This window comes from Homarus americanus, unplaced genomic scaffold (genome assembly GCF_018991925.1).
Source record: "Homarus americanus isolate GMGI-L3 unplaced genomic scaffold, GMGI_Hamer_2.0 scaffold37049, whole genome shotgun sequence".
NCBI lineage: Eukaryota > Metazoa > Arthropoda > Malacostraca > Decapoda > Nephropidae > Homarus > Homarus americanus.
This window is the reverse complement of record NW_024731829.1, coordinates 418,962-436,741: the sequence shown is the minus strand read 5'-3', so window position 1 is coordinate 436,741 and position 17,780 is coordinate 418,962. Positions and strand designations below refer to the sequence as shown.

Below are 17,780 nucleotides of genomic sequence, written 5' to 3'. Positions count from 1 at the left end.
TACGCACTACCACCCCTCTCCACGACGCCTCTCCACCACCCATCTCCATTACCCCTCTCCACAACGCTTCTCCACAAACCCTCTCCACCACCACCTCTCCACCACAACCAGTCTCTTCCATCCCTCTCCGTCACACCTCTCCACCACGCTCCCCGTCACCTAAGCAATCAATAACTGTGGTCCCTGCCTGAATGTGTATAAGGTCACGCTGTTTGTTCCCCAAATATCCTGATGAATGAATGGCCGCAACGGTGTCGAACACAAGCGTACAATGGCGAGATATTTCGTGACCAGACGTACTAGCATTCTCAAGTAAGGTGGCAAGGGTTTACCTAGATTAACCAACCAGGTAGCATAGTGCAATAGTCTCAGTAAAGGTCTCAACCACAGTAATCCGTACCTCGTAAAGGGTGGGGTGGGGTGGGGTGGGGAGGGGGGTAGAGGAAGTAATCTGGACAAGGCTTTAACCAGAGTAACACGAGTTTTGTACATTTCTTTTTAACCAGAGGAATTTGATTATTTTTAATATACTGTACAAGGTTTTAGCCAGAGTAAAACGTCTCTTTCATTATGAATTATCCTTGTCTTTCCTTTCTTGTATTTTCACGTTAAAGACAAGAGAAGAAAGTAGAAAAAATGAAGAAAAAAACCCACCTCCAGGGAAAAGTAACACGACCTGCTGAATATTACCGAGAAAGTATGGCTTTAATAGCGGTAATAAATCCCCCTTCCTCCCTCTTTTCTTGGAACACCCTGACCAACGGGGGGGGAAGGGAAGAAAGAAGGAGGGGTGGAAGGAAGGGAAGGAAGGAAGGAAGGGAAGGAAGGACAGGTAGAAGAGGGAGAAGAGGAGAGGGGGCATGGGGTAGATGGTGAGGAAGGGAAGGGGGAAGAGGGGGGGGCATGGGGTAGATGGTGAGGAAGGGAAGGGGAAAGAGGGGCAAGAATGGAAGAGAAAGGAGAAGAGGGAGGGGAAGAGAAAGGGGAAGGGGAGAGGGAAGGTTTAATACCAAATTAACCCAACTCGGATAACGTATGAACATAAGTATGATTAAGTACACCCTCCCTACCCACCCACCAAGGTCAGCTGTGTGTGTGTGTGTGTGTATGTACGTTCTTGATATTGCTGTCGTGAACATTACCACAGTGTTGCCATTGCTATTAGTTCTTGCTAGTGTTATTTATATTTGAATAATTATCATGGTTTCTGTTAGTTTAATCCTGTTGTCTTGGTTGTTACTATTTGGTGTTGTTGCTGACATTAATATTGTTATTTCTGTCTACAACTACTACTACTACTACTACTACTACTACTACTACTACCACTACAACTACCACTAACACTCTTATTAAGAATACTATTACTCCTACTTCCACCACCACCACAACCACTACTACCACTACCACCACCACTATTACTACTACTACCACCACCACCACCACCACTATTACTACTACTACCACCACCACCACCACTACTACTACAACCACCACCACCACCACTATTACTACTACCACTACTACTACTACTACCATCACGTGTCCTTCAACCTATCTACAACCCACAAACTTACCTACATCATAACCCCCACACCATTACCCAGGCCATTAATCCTACCCAAAATAAAGGTACCTCACTACACTGGAGCTCCGCCATAATGAAACGGAGAGAATATTTTCAGAAACATTAAGTCATCTATTCAGTAATGTTTATGTGGTGTTTATGTGATGGTTATGTGATGGGTATGTGATTTTATGTTAATGGTGTTTATGTGATAGTTATGTGATATTATGTTTATGTGATTTTTATGTGTTGTTTATGTGATATTTATGTAATTTTTAAGTGATGTATATGTGATTCTATGCGATATCTACGTATGTGATGCTTATGCGATGTCTATATGATGTCTATGCGATGTCTATATGATATTTATGCGATGTCTATATGATGTCTATGCGATATCTATGTGATTCATGAGATATGTTTATATATATTATGTGTTAATAATATGTCAGTCATCAGTTAACGTGGGAGTAAAAATATTGATGCACTTCTGATTAGTTTCCGCTATATGTCAGGTCCAGGTGAGTGTTGTGCGGCCAGGTAATACAGAGAAACCTCTATTTAATGGACTATATGGGGAGGAAATTCCGTTATATCAAGGGTCTGTTAGATGTGAAACTACAGTATAACGAACAATATTGAGCTGAAAGTCCGTTATATCGAGGGTCCGTTATATATAAAAAAAAAAATCTTATGGATTATATAGAGAGGAAATTCCGTTATATCAAGGGTCAGTTTCATGTGAAACCCCCATATAACGAACTATATACATAGAGCTGAAAGTCCGTTATATCGAGAGAGAAGTCCGTTATATGGAGGTTTCACTATAATTAACGCCAGTGCTCATTTTTTTTTTAGAGTCCAGCCAATATTCTGTTGATTTTTCTTGTCCATATTTTATTTTCATTAGAGAGTTACTGAATGGTGGGTTTGGATTGCGATAGTGAGCGGCTCAACTAGTGGTTAATTTAGATCGTTAATGAGTTTTGAGGTCGCGTTGGGGTAATTTGATCGTTAATGGGTTGTTACGCCATGTTGGGGTAATTTGATCGTTAAAGGGTTGTTGCGTCTTGTTGGGGTAATTTGATCGTTAATGGGTTGTTATTTAGTTAAGAATGTATTGTTTAACTTATTTATGATAGCAATATTAAAGCAATGTATTTTAATTCATTTACCAATGGTGGATGATAAGGACAAGATACCAATTATAGTTTGTATTATTATTGTAGTTATTTATTTATTTTTATTTAGACTAGAAATACAATTACCATATATTTTATTTATGGTACGAATGATGGTGGATGACCCTGTATACGTGAATGACAGGAGTTAATTATTCCCCAGGTGAGTTGTCCAGTCTTACACGTTGGGTCAAGGTGATATGCCCTCACTGATCCGTGTCTGTGAGGTTATTATATACAGTTTGTGATCATCGTCGCTAGATTAAGAGAGTTGTGTTTGTGTTGATGCCTTGAATGCGGTAATCAGTTCCATTTAGAGCAGTGATATCGTACACAAAGGGTTAAGTCGTCGTAATGAAAGGGTTAAGTCGTCGTACTCATGGGTTAAGTCGTCATAGTCAAGGGTTAAGTCGTCATAGTCAAGGGTTAAGTCGTCATACTCAAGGGGGTTAAGTCGTCGTATTCAAGGGGTTAAGTAGTCTTATTCAAGGGGTTAAGCCGTCGTATTCAAGGGGTTAAGTCGTCGTACACAAAGGGTTAAATAATCGTACTAAAGGGGTTTATCTAATCATTAATACCTACCATCAATAACCTAATTAACACTCACTTAAAAACCATCGTTATTGATGCACCATACAACCACCTCAACAATCACTCGAGTAATCACCGTACCTAGTTGTTAATTAAGAGCAGGTGAGTGTATTTCCAGGATTGAAGTAACGGTCAAACTCAGGTATGTGCGTGTTTGTGTGTGTGTGTGTGTGTGTGTGTGGTAAATTATTTTCGTGTTCTGTGTTCTGTTTACCTGCAATACCTAGTGACTGAATACCTGGTGAATCAATGTACAGAACACGTTGAAAGGAAAAACATTGTAGCCTTGGTGCAGTGTGTAATTTTGTAAATGGAGTGTAATTCAGCAGACGAGAGAGAGAGAGAGAGAGAGAGAGAGAGAGAGAGAGAGTATGGTTTTTATTTTTATATTTTTTGGGGTAAATGAAGGAGTTATTCATAAGGTGTGGTGTATATTAGTCTAGCCAACACTGAATTACTGTGATTGTAGGTGGTAGGGTGGAGCAAAGATAGAGGTTACTGTCTGGCTTTACGTAGTTCATCTGGCTACCACGCCCTCCACACACCCCCCCTACCTACACCCTATTGATGTGGTGTGGCTGCCATGTTGTGTTGCAATTCCCCGATTGTGGTTATGAGTCACCTGGGAGCAACTAGAAATTCACTGGTGTTTCTATTTTGACTTCTGCCTTTTTCTGTTCTACTGATGACAAGCTGATTGTTGGGCAAAAATCTCATTTGAGTCAAAACACAACACAAACTAACTGGGTATCCGGATTTACATAAACACGAACTGAGGGGATTTGAGTTTTTACCTTTTGAGGAGGATTGTCTAGTGGAATTTTCTCCTTTAGGATTTTGTCTAGGAGGGATTTAGTCCTTGTATTTAGGAGAAAAAAAACAAAACAAACCCACGTCACGTCCCTCCCTGACCCCCCCCCGTGCCTGCAGCGAGAGTTAATCAAAGGTCAACTTCTCCAACACGAGCTGAATCGAGACAAGTTCGAAAAAGGGTGTGAAAAGTATCGGAAACTTGAGGGGAGGGTCACCAGGAGTTCGAGACTCTGAATCTTCGAACCCGTCCTAAAAAAAGCGAATTCAGAAGTGGTTGGAGGAGACGGTGAAACTTTGGTCTCTATGATACGACAGGGAGGGAAAAACGAGGGTGAGGGAGAGGCAGGGAGGGAAAAATGAGGGTGAGGGAGAGATAGAGAGCAGGGGCAGGGGAAAGCGAAGATGGGAGAGAGAGAGGCAAGGAAAAAACGAAGGAGAGAGAGAGAGAGAGAGAGAGAGAGAGAGAGAGAGAGCCTTGTAAATTTAGGAATGGCTAGAGGTGATGTACCATAAATCTCCCGACACTCATGATAAACAAAAATAGAATATCTCTCTCTTGGGATCTATTTCTGACTTGTCTATTTAATTATTTAGTAGACGCGCTTACGGTATAACATCCACTAACTCCCTGAGGTAATAAGAGACGATGAATCTCTCTCTCTCAAATTAAAAGAAAAAAAAAGCTTTCGTGTTAGTTCGGTTAGCGTTAGGTTAGGTTTGGTTAAGTTAGGTGTGGTTAAGTTAGGTTAGGTTTGGTTAAGTTAAGTTAGGTTAGGTTAGGTTATGGAATTAATCTAGAGTACGTGATTATGAGATCTTATAGTTATTGAAGGTTGAATGACAGGAATAAAACCAACTCCACAACAATAACAACACCTTCCCCCACCCTATACAAAATTCAATAACTTATGTAACAGTGGCTGGGGCGACGTGGATAGTGGTAGTATAGTAATGAACAAAGGTCAAGGTAGTTGTAGTGGTGGTGGTAGTTGTTAATAGTGGTGGTAGCGATGGTGGTGGTGGTCTTAGTAGTGGTGGTGGCGATGGGTGATGATGGTGGCATTAATGGTAGTTTTAGTAGTGGCGGTGGTGATCGCGGTGGCGGTAGTGGTGGAGGAGGTTGGTTATAAGCAAGAGGAAGAGGAAGAAGAGGAGGTGGAGGAGGAAGAGGAAGAAGAGAGGATGAGGATGAGGAGGAGGAGGAGGAGGAGGAGGAGGAGGTGGTGGAGGTGGAGGAGGAAGAGAAGGATGAAGAGGAAGAAGAAGAGGAAAAGGAGGAGGGGGAGGAATAGGAAAAGGAAGAGGAGGAAGAAGAGGAAGAGAAGGATTAAGAGGAAAAAGAAGAAGAGGAAGAATATGAAGAGGAGGAGGGAAGGAAGAAGAAGAGGAAGAGAAGGATTAAGAGGAAAAAGAAGAAGAGGAAGAATATGAAGGAAGAAGAAGAGGAAGAGAAGGAACAAGAGGAAAATAAGAAGAAGAAGAAGAGGAGGAACAAGAGGATCATCTGTATGCTCGCAGTGTGGCTGAGCCGTGCCATAAACCCCGTAATTGTTGTCATACGGAAGAACAACACGGAGACTGGCTGTAGTTCCTTCCATGTCTAACAACTGCAACTACTGAGACGGAAGGTTATTGGTCTGTGTGTGTGTGTGTGTGTGTGTGTGTGTGTGACTTGAAGGAATTTGACTGGAGGTTGTAGGACTTGATATGACTGGAGGAGACTGTACGACTTCTAGAATATGACCGTAGGATATGGAACTTCTCGTCTTGTAGGATTTATTTACATTTTTCACACACGTAATACCAAACTAGGATTTTTTTTTTTAGTGAGTTGGGAATGAGTGGTACTAAACTTGAGGGGAGGTGGTAGTGGCGTGATGGGCCTTGTTGTAGTTGGAGGGCGAGATCTAACAAGGTGATTAGATCTAAGTAGTTTGGTAGAGTCACTTGTAGTTTTGGTTAGAAGACGAGGTGAGTGGTTAGTGGTGGTGGTGAGTGATGGTGTTGAGTGGTGGTGGTGAGTGGTGATGGTGAGTGATGGTGGTGATGGTGGTAAGTGGTAGTCCTTGTGTCCTTGTTGTTGTTGAAGTTTAAAGACGATGGTGTTTTATTTTGAGGTATTTTGAGGTTTAAGAGTTTAAACATACATACATACAGACATACAAACATACATACATACATACATACATACATACATACATACATCTCTTATCATCAAACTTAAGTGCCGTTTTTATCCCATCACAAACAAAAAAAATTATTCTGTTCACACCAACACATATTAAACCACACATGAGTTACAGAATAAACCCAGTCTACCACTCAGCTCTAACCCTGACCACTCAACCCAGCACATGAGTTACAGAATAAACCCAGTCTACCACTCAGCTCTAACCCTGACCACTCAACCTAGCACATGAGTTACAGAATAAACCCAATCTACCACTCACCTCTAACCCTGACCACTCAACCCAGCACATGAGTTACAGAATAAACCCAGTCTACCACTCAGCTCTAACCCTGACCACTCAACCTAGCACATGAGTTACAGAATAAACCCAATCTACCACTCACCTCTAACCCTGACCACTCAACCCAGCACATGACATTCCTTTGGTAAGTATTTCGCGTGTTTGGTTCAGGGATAAATACAGTTATTTTCTGATGGGTATATTGCTCACTGCGTATCAACTTAATGTGTTTTAACGCATGATTAAACACCGCTAATGTAGTCAGTTTGTTATACGTGGGTGTGTGTGTGTGTGTGTGTGTTTATTTTTCAATTTCATGTTTGTATGTTAATGGAGGTTACGTACAGAATTCTTCACACGGATATTATTACATTTCTTTTATGGTGCACACACACACACACACACACACACACACACCATTTAGTAAGTGAAAGCAACACTACTATATACATAACTTACAGCGTGCATGACAGATGGAATGTATATCGATAATGCGTTAACACTGGACACGATATTAGTGAGAATTCAGAGAGGCTTGAGAACGTCTGTCACATTCATGCATCTATAAACATACTATCTGAGTAAGAATGTTATTATCATTTTTGTTGTAGGGAATAAACTGTTATCATTCGTGTTTTCGTAGAGTAAGAAAGTTATTAGAATGTTATTAATTCTCGTGTCGTAGGCAAGGAACTGTTATCAACCGTGTGTTTGTATCGTGTATGTTATTAAAAATTACATGAGTTTGATGATATGCATACAGATATACATGATGAATACACCACAAAGGATACATAGCCTGGGATATCTATGTATTTTCTGATACAGTACTGTGTATTAATTATATCAATTATTCATAGGCAGTACCTAGGTTAGGTTAGGTTAGGTTATGTTGTATTTCCTATATGTCATTGTTGATGGATTAATGTCATTATTAAAGTAGTTACGCGCTTAATGACCTTACCTGTTGAAACGCTGTAATGACATTATAACACCAACGCTCACCTGGACACACCCATAAAACACGTAAATATATAAATCTGTACATGACTCGAAGTTTAAATCTACTACCTGTACCCAAACGCCTGGAAAGGAAGGAAGGAAGGAAGGAAGGGAGGAGGGAAGGAAGGAAGGAAGGAAGGAAGGAAGGGAGAGAGGCAGGCAGGAAGGAATGAAAGAAGGAAGGGAGGGAGTGAGGCAAGCAGAAAAGAATGAAAGAAGGATGGAAAGAAGAAAGGAAGGGAGAGAGACAGGAAGGAAGGGAGGAAGGAAGGAAGGAAGAAATAAGGAAGGAAGGACGTGACAAAGCCGTTTATCACACCGTAAACTACAGGTGTACTTGGGTGTCGAAATATCTCATGGCACTAAATTTCACTCATGAATAAATCTCTGCCGCATTGCTTGTCGTTCCTAAACTCACAGCCTGGCTCACTGATCCTTCAAATTGGGTCATATTTTACCTGAAAACGACCAACATACATCAAGAATCTGACGGCTATCCCCTTGAGCACCTCCACTGAATATTTTTATCGATGAAAAAAAAAAAAAAAACGAGAAAACGGGTATTGTAATTTTCCGAGTAAGATTTGTAAGAGGTTAAAGGAAGGTGTGTGTTGTTATGTCAGGTTAGGTTTAGTTTAGGTTAGGTTAGGTTTACGTTAAGTTAGGTTAGGTAGAACGTTGAATACATAGGCAGGTAAACCTCCTAGATGATTTAAATCCCGTATGTCAGCTCCCACAAATGTCATCAGAAATATGAGAGTAAATCCCACCTGTTAGTTTAAAATATAGGTATATGGATGACGATGTGGTGATGTGATTATACAGATGGTAACTCGACCCTGACGTTGATATATTCAGAGGACTCTACGATACTAAGAGGATTTTATATAACGTGTAGTCATCCATAATCATAGTCATCCATAATCATAGTCATCCGTAATCATAGTCATCCTTAATCCTAGTCATCCACATTCATAGCCATCTGTAATCATCTTCTCTGACCACTAAAGCAGGGTTTACTACGACTACAAATCTGCTCTCTCGTCATAACATCCCATAAACAGCTTTTACTAACATAACGAGCATTCACACCGGATCATCTTATCATTTGATTATACGAGAACCTCTATAATTCTGTAACTCTATGATACATAAAGTTGTAGATCTATACTTCGCAGTCATATAAAAGTTGTGAGAAATATATGAAATTTGTTCACTTTTATCTGGGAAATACTATAATGTAAAATTCTCTTATATATAATATGTATGTGAAATCGACTCCGTCACCAGCCAGCATCAAGACGCCATAACAGTTGTAGTATTTGAGAATGTGATATAGTAAAACATCCATATAACGGACTTCTATATAACGGACTTCCATATAACGGACTAACTTCTTATAGTCAGCTAGAAGGAGGTTTTATATATAACGGACCACCCTCTCCTATACAGTCCGTTAAATAGAGGTTTTACGGTATTCGGAGTTGAGGACGGCTTAGAAGGTATCTAGAATGGAAGAGTTTTTTATGAGGGCATTCAGATACGGTGAAATTCCTGAGGCTCTGAGACAATGAGGTGTTTATTGGTGACTTGTCTGGTGCATATTGACGATAGTGTATATATGTACATGTATACACACATATATACACACACGCACATATATACACACACACACATATATATATACTTATACACATACATATATATATACTTACACACACACACACACACACACACACACACACACACACATATACACACACATATACACACACACACACACAATGAAAGTCACCACCACAGTCGGGTCCACGCACACCTGGACCAAATAACTACCTGTCTCCTAAAACACAGGTAATTTAAAGAGTTAGTAGTCTCGTAAAATAAGACACATAATATAAAATCATTGAACATGCAATTCTTTGACAGTAATGCCGAACTCTTTTTTTTATTATTTTTTTTTTATTATTTAGGAGACGTTTGGTATGTCAGGAAACAAAAGCCAGATAGTGTTGGACTTTTTTCTTTTTACTTTTTTTATTTGATGGAATTCTTTTTAATGTTGGGATTTTGCGGTGTAATAATTTATAACATTAGTACTTTGAGGAATGATTTGTGTCTCTTATATAGCAGTTAAGTATAAGGTGTGGTTATTTATTTATTTTTTGAGAGAGAGAGAGAGAGAGAGAGAGAGAGAGAGAGAGAGAGAGAGAGAGAGAGAGAGTCTGGGGGTTATTTAAGAGCTAGGTGGTATGTGATATTCTTGTATTGTAGTTTGTTATTGAGGAGGAAGAGAAGAGGTGGAATAATTGGAAGAGGAGGAGGAGGAGGAGGAGGAGGAGGAAGACGGAAATAACCAGAGACAGAGAGAGAGGATATGGAAGAGGGGGAGAATAACGAGGAAGAAAAGGAGGAGAGGAAAGAGAAATAGGGGGAAGGAAAAGGAGCAGAATGAATACGTGGGATGAAAAATAATAATAGGAGGGAGATAAGAGAAACAAAAATACGAAGAGGGGAAATAGTAAAGCAGTAGGAGACGACGAAAAAAAAGATGATTACTTGTAGAGGAGAAAGAGGGGGAAGAGAAGATGAAGATGAAGGAGGAGGTGGAAGGATGGTCAGATGATGAGGGTCATTAAGTGAGTGGGGCTACGTGTGCGTCGTGGTAATGAGGGAGTGGAAGTCTCATTAACTCCAAGCCTACGGGCATCACCACACACACACACACACACACACACACACACACACACACACACACACACACACACACACAAACAAGAAATAATAATGTTAAAATCAATATAATAATATGTTGGACCGTCGCGAGCAGAGTAAGTGAAACGTGGGTGGTGTTAACCGTAGACTTTCACAGTGGCTGGCCGGGTGGTGCGCGTGAGGTCTAGCGGTGCATCCCGTCTGGCGAGTGGCGATACACTGACACACCACTTTTTTATATTATCAATTAATAACTCTCTCATCTCTCTCTCTTTTACACACACACATACACGCACACAGCCCAGTCCCAACCATTGTACAAATTATCAACACCTAATTATTATATATCTTAATTGTATCACTTATATTACGTGTACATCATTTGTAAATCAAGAGACCCATTCCCCAATTATGTAATTGTATATTTCCAGCCTTCTGGCAGCCATGCTCTTTCAATAAACCGTTAATTATTATTGTTATTACACACACACACACACACACACACGCACAAAAGAAATAATAATGTTAAAATCAATAAAATAATATGTTGGACAGTCGTGAGCAGAGTAAGTGAAACGTGGGTGGTGTTGACCGTAGACTTTCACAGTGGCTGGCCGGGTGCTGCGTGTGTGGTCTGGCGAGTGGCGACACACTGACACATGACTTTTTTATATTATCAATTAATAACTCTCTCATCTCTCTCTCTTTCACACACACACACACACATTCTCTGTTTCACACACACATACACGCACACAGACCGACACAGACACGCAGGCACACACACACACACACCTCCCTCCCAGCACCAGTCTAAACACTCCTGAAGCACCGGTATACGAGCCTCAAGTACCAGTTCACAAGCACTACTCCTCAAGCACCAGTTCACAAGCACTACCCCTCAAGCACCAGTTCACAAGCACTACCCCTCAAGCACCAGTTCACAAGCACCACTCCTCAAGCACCAGTTCACAAGCACTACCCCTCAAGCACCAGTTCACAAGCACAACTCCACCAACACCTGAAGGAGAGACAAACCACCGCCACATACCTTTAGCCAGGGTAGGAAGCACCGCCAATAAAGTGAGAAGGACTCGTAGCCAGCTGGTGTTGCTCTGCTGGGTGCCGTACGCGTGGTTAATGCCGTGGCTGTACGTGGTTGTGGTCTCCCTGCTGCCATGGTTGTGACTCCTGCTGGTGTTGTTAGTGGTGTGGGTGGGTGTCCCTCGGGGGTCTAGGGCTCTGTGGTTAGTGGCCTCGGATAATACCTCAGCCACAGGTGGGGAAGGATTGGCTGCATTGGTTGAGTGTCGTAAAGGAAGGGAGGAGCCATCGTAACTGCTGCTAGAGTTGCCACTGCTTTCAGCGCTCCTTGTGTTGCCATGGTCGGTGGTGCTCATTTTGTCGTGGAGGTCAGTGATGACGTCATTATCAATAGTGCAGACGCGGAAAAATTTTTCAGCGCTGGCGTTACCATGGTAACCACTACCTGCATCTTCACCACTGTGGCCACTACTGTGGTACACAGTAACACTAAGGTTATGTCGCATCGTTGCTGTTGTCACACTCAAGCTTTTATAACAAATTCTCAGTTGAATTTCCACCAGTCACAGAGCTTGTGTTTGTCTGTCATGTTCCTTATCCATATGAACCACATCTCTACTATTATTGTTTATCTCGCCTCTTTTCAGTGTTTTTCTTCCTTTGTGAATATTTACAGACACAAGGATAAGGTGTAAATATATCTTTATTATAAAGGTACCTTTACCACCATGAAAAGAAATGATTTAGTATTGATAATAAAACATATTGTTTACTGTACCGGAAACACCACATAGTTTTCAGGTACTCGTGGTCAGTGTGTCGGTAATTGTCGTTGCCAGACCATTGGCAGCGCTTTTACTAACAAGTTCTTAGCTTTTTCTTGATGTTTATCTTAGAATTACCAGCTTGTGTTTGTCTTGCTGCCTCGAGTTAAAGTTTCGTGACTTGGCTCCGTCTTAGTCGTTAGAGCGTGTCATTAGACCTTCAATTTTTGAACTTTCTTGTTCTCTTCACTCTTGACTTAATCTTTAATCATGAAAACAAATATCTCACTCAACTCTCATGAATATTTCTAATAATATTCTTCACACTCTTTACCACAATATTTCTTGAAGCCTCAGGATGATAAATGTTATTTTCTTACTATTTTACCCGTAAATTTATTTCTTGTGAATCAGACGAGTAATTCTTCTTCTTCAAAAGTTTCGCTTCACAACTCTCACAACTTCTGAAGCTCTTGAGGCTTCTCCCAGGCGAGTGAGTGAGTGTGTGTGTGTCTGTCTGCTCCACCACCTACCACGTTTTTTTCTGTAAAGGAAACCAAAAATCTTAATTAGACTGATGTTGAAGTTATAAAATATAAGGTACTGTAGCTGAAGGAATATGACTTGGAGTATGACCTTGTATCACTTGGTTAGGTTTGGATAGGTTATGTTATGCTATGTTATGTTATGTTATGTTATATTATGTTAGGTTAGGTTAGTATAGGTTAGGTTAGGTTACACTTGGGATCATGATTAACATTCGTAAATGATATCAAATATATAAACAAGTTATTTTTCCATTAATTAAAATCATCATATGAAAAAAATATATAATTTATTTTTGTTCTTCATATTTTGACATCTCCATATAACGGACTTCTCTCTCAATATTATCCGTTTAATAGAAGTTTCACATCTAACACTCTCTATATAACGGACTTTCTTCTCTAATATAGTCCGTTAAAGAGAGGTTTATCACTATATGTACATAAATACATTAATAAATAATATATAAATAGATAGATAGACAGATAGATAGACAGATAGATAGATAGATAGATAGACAGATAGATAGATAGATATAATGTAGCTATATAGGTTGTAATATAAGTGCGACTCCTCGACATCAGAATCCACCAGGTTATATCAATGAAGCCATCGGCCGTCTCCTTGTTGTCGGAAATCACAGAAATGAAACGGGTTCGACATCTGATGAAGTGAGATCAAAGGTTTGGCTACGAGATGAGGAAGGGATGAGATTTCTGCAACATGGGAATATGGGAAGTCAAAGGTTATACAAGGACCCTCCCCATTACCCCATTATCTTCCCATTACCTCCCCATTATACCCCTCCACTACCCCCATTACCCTATTACCTCCCCATTACCCCATTGCCTTCCCATTTCCCCACTACCTCCTACAATCACCCACTACCCCCCACAATCCCCAATATCCCATCACCCCACTACCCCACCCCCACAATCAACCACTACCCCTCCACTACCCCCATTACCTCACTACTCCTCACTACCCTCCCCCCACTGCCCCTCGTCTCTAGGTCTGAACGAAGGGATGAATTAGGACCAAACGACCCCCATCTTTAATGAGAATCGTGTGTTTGTGATGATTAAGGTTGACGTTTGGTGCTATTTAGTGTTTTATTCACTGTGTCGCATTAAGGTTTTACAACATGTACGAGTTAGCACGGTGCTGCCTCTCGTTCGTGTTTACTTACAAAAAATATCTGATATATTCTGCACCGAGAGAGAGAGGAAAAATAATATAATATTTAATATCAACAGCAGGAGCCTTACATAACCTAATCTACCTCAAAGTTAATGTTGTTAAATTACATCTATTTTGTAATTTACGACTCAGGGTACTGAATTACACGCCCTTGCCCTCAGTCAGCAGATTTTAGCCTCACGTACCAGCTGGTGGAGTAGATACGAGAAGCGCAACTTTAACTTGTGTTCCCACAGGTGTTGTGAACACAAGTTACAGTTTTGAGATGAAAACTTCAAAGACTACACCAACTTTTGTGAGGGGAGGTGTAGTCTCTCTGAGCATAGTCCCTCTTGGGTGAAAAATGTGTATGTATGTATGTATGGTTTGTGTTTTATTATAATGAGTTATGGTGTGTGTGTGTGTGTGTGTGTGTGTCTGTGTGTGTGTGTGTGTGTGTGTGTGTGTCTGTGTGTGTGTGTGGCTGCCGGAAGAGTTATATGCCAGAAAACAGGATCAATTATACCTCACTTGTGCCGAATACTAAATTGTTATTGGCATTAGTATTAATTATTGATGTTAGTTCAAGTCACGCAAGAATTTATTTCATTAAGGTAACATTAATCTCACAGCTCAGGTATTAATTATGAATACATAGTTTGGAAGTACACATGGTAAAAAATCTTATTGGATGAGTCCGATGAATTTAGAAATGATCAATACGACTCCTATTGTCTCGGTAGTGTTGTCAAAATATTTCGTCTCCGGTGTCATATTGTTTTGCATAAAAAAAGCAACTTACACGATCAATAATCACAGTTTAAGGAATAATTTAAAAAATATATAGAAAATTTTCCATATTATACGTTTTGGAATATATAGTTTTCATTTAAATTGCAAATTATATAACCATTATGCACAGATATAATATATGAAATGCTTCCCAAAGTTAAATATTACAAATTAATTATCAAATAAAGTATAAATTCTCCACGAACTCAGAGGGACAAGACTAAAATTATATACATGAAACGGAAACCAAATTATAGAAAAATATATAACATCAATTAATTAGATTATAAAAAGACTCAGATCAATGGTAGTATAATAACAGCGGGTTTAGAATTGGGTTAGGTTTAGGTTAAATTAGATTAGGTTAAGTTAAGTTAGGTTAGGTTAAGTAAGGTTAGTTAAGTTAGGTTAGTTACATTTGGCCACTACTACCACTATCACCATCGCAACCATACCCACCACTACCACAACCAACACTACTACCTCTATTACCACCACCATCACCACCACTACCACCATCGCAACCATACCCACCACTACCACAACCACCACCACTACAACCATTACCACCACCACTACCACCATCGCAACCATACCCACCACTACCACAACCAACACTACTACCGCTATTACCACCACCACCACCACTACCACCGCTACCATAACCACCACTACCACAACCAACACTACTACCGCAATTACCACCACCACCACCACACTACCACCGCTACCATAACCACCACTACCACAACCAACACTACTACCTCTATTACCACCACCACCATCGCAACCATACCCACCACTACCACAACCAACACTACTACCGCTATTACCACCACCACCACCACCACCACCATCGCAACCATACCCACCACTACACACCACCACCACTACCACTACTACCTCTATTACCACCACCACCATCGCAAACCATACCCACCACTACCACAACCAACACTACTACTCTATTACCACCACCACCACTACCACCATACCCACCACTACCACAACCAACACTACTACCTCTATTACCACCACCACCACCACCACCACTACCACCGCTACCATAGCCACCGCCACCACATCTTGCTATACATCAGTAGACATTTCAAACATTCACCTCTCATTGGAGATTCGATCCCAGGTTCTGGAGTTTTGGGTTACGAACTGGGAGCAATAAACCAATACATTACTGTAGGCAAGTGCGTGTACTATAGCTGTTAGGTGTGTGTGTGTGTGTGTGTGTGTGTGTGATCTGGCAAGTTTTAGTACATGTTTACACTCGGTCTTTATATGTGTGTTTGTGTGTGTATGTGTTTATTTATGTGTGTGTGTGTGTGTGTGTGTGTGTGTGTGTGTGTGTGAGTGTGTTTTAAAAGGTATTTCCACGTAACTATTTGCATCTATTTATCTACCTTACCATCTATTTCCTTCATAAACTATCTAAGCTAATCTTTCAACGCATCCTTCACCTCTGACTCACTCCCTCTTGATCTAAAATTCTTAAATCCTTAATTAAACTTGCTACACCTTACTTGTTCTTAATTACATTGTCTGTATTGAATTAACTATTATACCGTTACCTGTAATTACCTCAACTTTAACCTTACCTGACCTTACCTTTATTTAATTAACACTACCTGATCTCATTTGAACTTACGTGACATTATCTGTGAGTTATTAATATTATTTGAATTCATGGGATTTTTAATTGATTCTGAATAGTTGGAATTTATTTAGATTGACCTGATTTGACTCTTAATGGCCTCATCGTGTTAAATTTGACCTATTTCGTTAATTTGAAGGTAACTGGAGTTTTTTTAATCATATCGAATCTTAGTTAATTTTATCTGGTCTTATTCTGACCTATACTACGTTAATTGACTTCAAGTGAACAACCCAGCCAAGTACAGTACCTGTTTTAAACCGTATAATAGATGTATATTATAACACAACACTAAAACAGACCGGACAACTCGCAACCGCACTGGCTGACCATTACCCCGGAACACGATCAGCAAATCGATTAACATCTAGGTTTCCAATTACTACTGGGTAGACAGAGGCAAATGGCGTAAAGAAACTTTCCCATAGTTTCACCCTGCCCGAGCATCGAACCCGGGTCCACTCGCTTGCGAGGCGAGCATGTTGACTATTACACCACAGGACGCCACTATGACACACACACACACACACACACTATGTCATACAGGTAGAGAGAGAGACTGCCATCCAGCACTAGATTGATTCGTGTTGATGTATCGCTATGAGAGACATTGCGTTCTGGTGTTGTCGAGCGAATGTCACAAAATTGCAACCTGATGAAACGATTCTCTCCTGTCTGTCTGTCTCTCTCTCTCTCTATTTATCTCTCTCTCTCTCCCTGGTCTATTTGTCGTTCTATTTTTCTCTCTTTCACTGTCTCTTTCCCTCTCTGTTTGTCTGTCTGTTTGTCTTTCTTTATATCTTTCTTTCTCTCTTCTTCTCTGTCCGTCTGTCAACCTCTTTCTCTTCAACACCCCTCCTCACCCCTCCCCCACTCTCTCTCACCACCACCATCACTCCTCCTTAACAAAGGTGTCTGAGGTTTAAGCTATTGGAAAACACTGGAGTTCGCCCAAGCAACACCTTCCTTCCCACCTCCCTCCTCCACGTCACCTTCTACCCCACCAAACCCCACCTCCTATACCCCCCACCTCTCCCCTTTCTCTCACCCCCACCCCCTCCCCACCCCTTCCCCTCGCCCTCGCCGCTATACCTTAGTGGTTGTAACCTCCACATTGATCCATGGTACAGATCCTCTATCGATTCTGAATCAATATTGAGCGCTAATACTGCACCAATATGTTTCGGCTTATGCACGCAATTTGCAGCAGGAAGTCGTCGAGTATGCCCGCGTGTGTGTGTGTATGTGTGTGTGTGTGTGTGTCAATGTATGTGCGTTTGTAAATTCGTACAAACAAGAGTATACATTATAAAACTATGTCTACAAGTATATACGTATCTCTCTCTCTCTCTCTCTCTCTCTCTCTCTCTCTCTCTCTCTCTCTCTCTCTCTACACCTACCTGCGTGCTCATAAGATATTGCATCGATCAGTTCCCGACATTTAAGTAGATT

At 40.7% G+C, this 17,780-nt stretch overlaps 1 protein-coding gene across 1 annotated transcript in view; it reads right to left on the bottom strand.

The window, feature by feature from the left end:
- The window catches only part of LOC121867841, a 94,371-nt gene that overhangs the window by 18,499 nt on the left and 58,092 nt on the right, over positions 1-17,780 (bottom strand). Inside the window, exon 2 of the mRNA XM_042367959.1 lies at positions 11,389-12,689. Within this exon, the coding sequence (XP_042223893.1) occupies positions 11,389-11,887 (499 nt within the window). The 5' untranslated portion in view covers positions 11,888-12,689. The remainder of the gene's footprint in view (positions 1-11,388; positions 12,690-17,780) is intronic.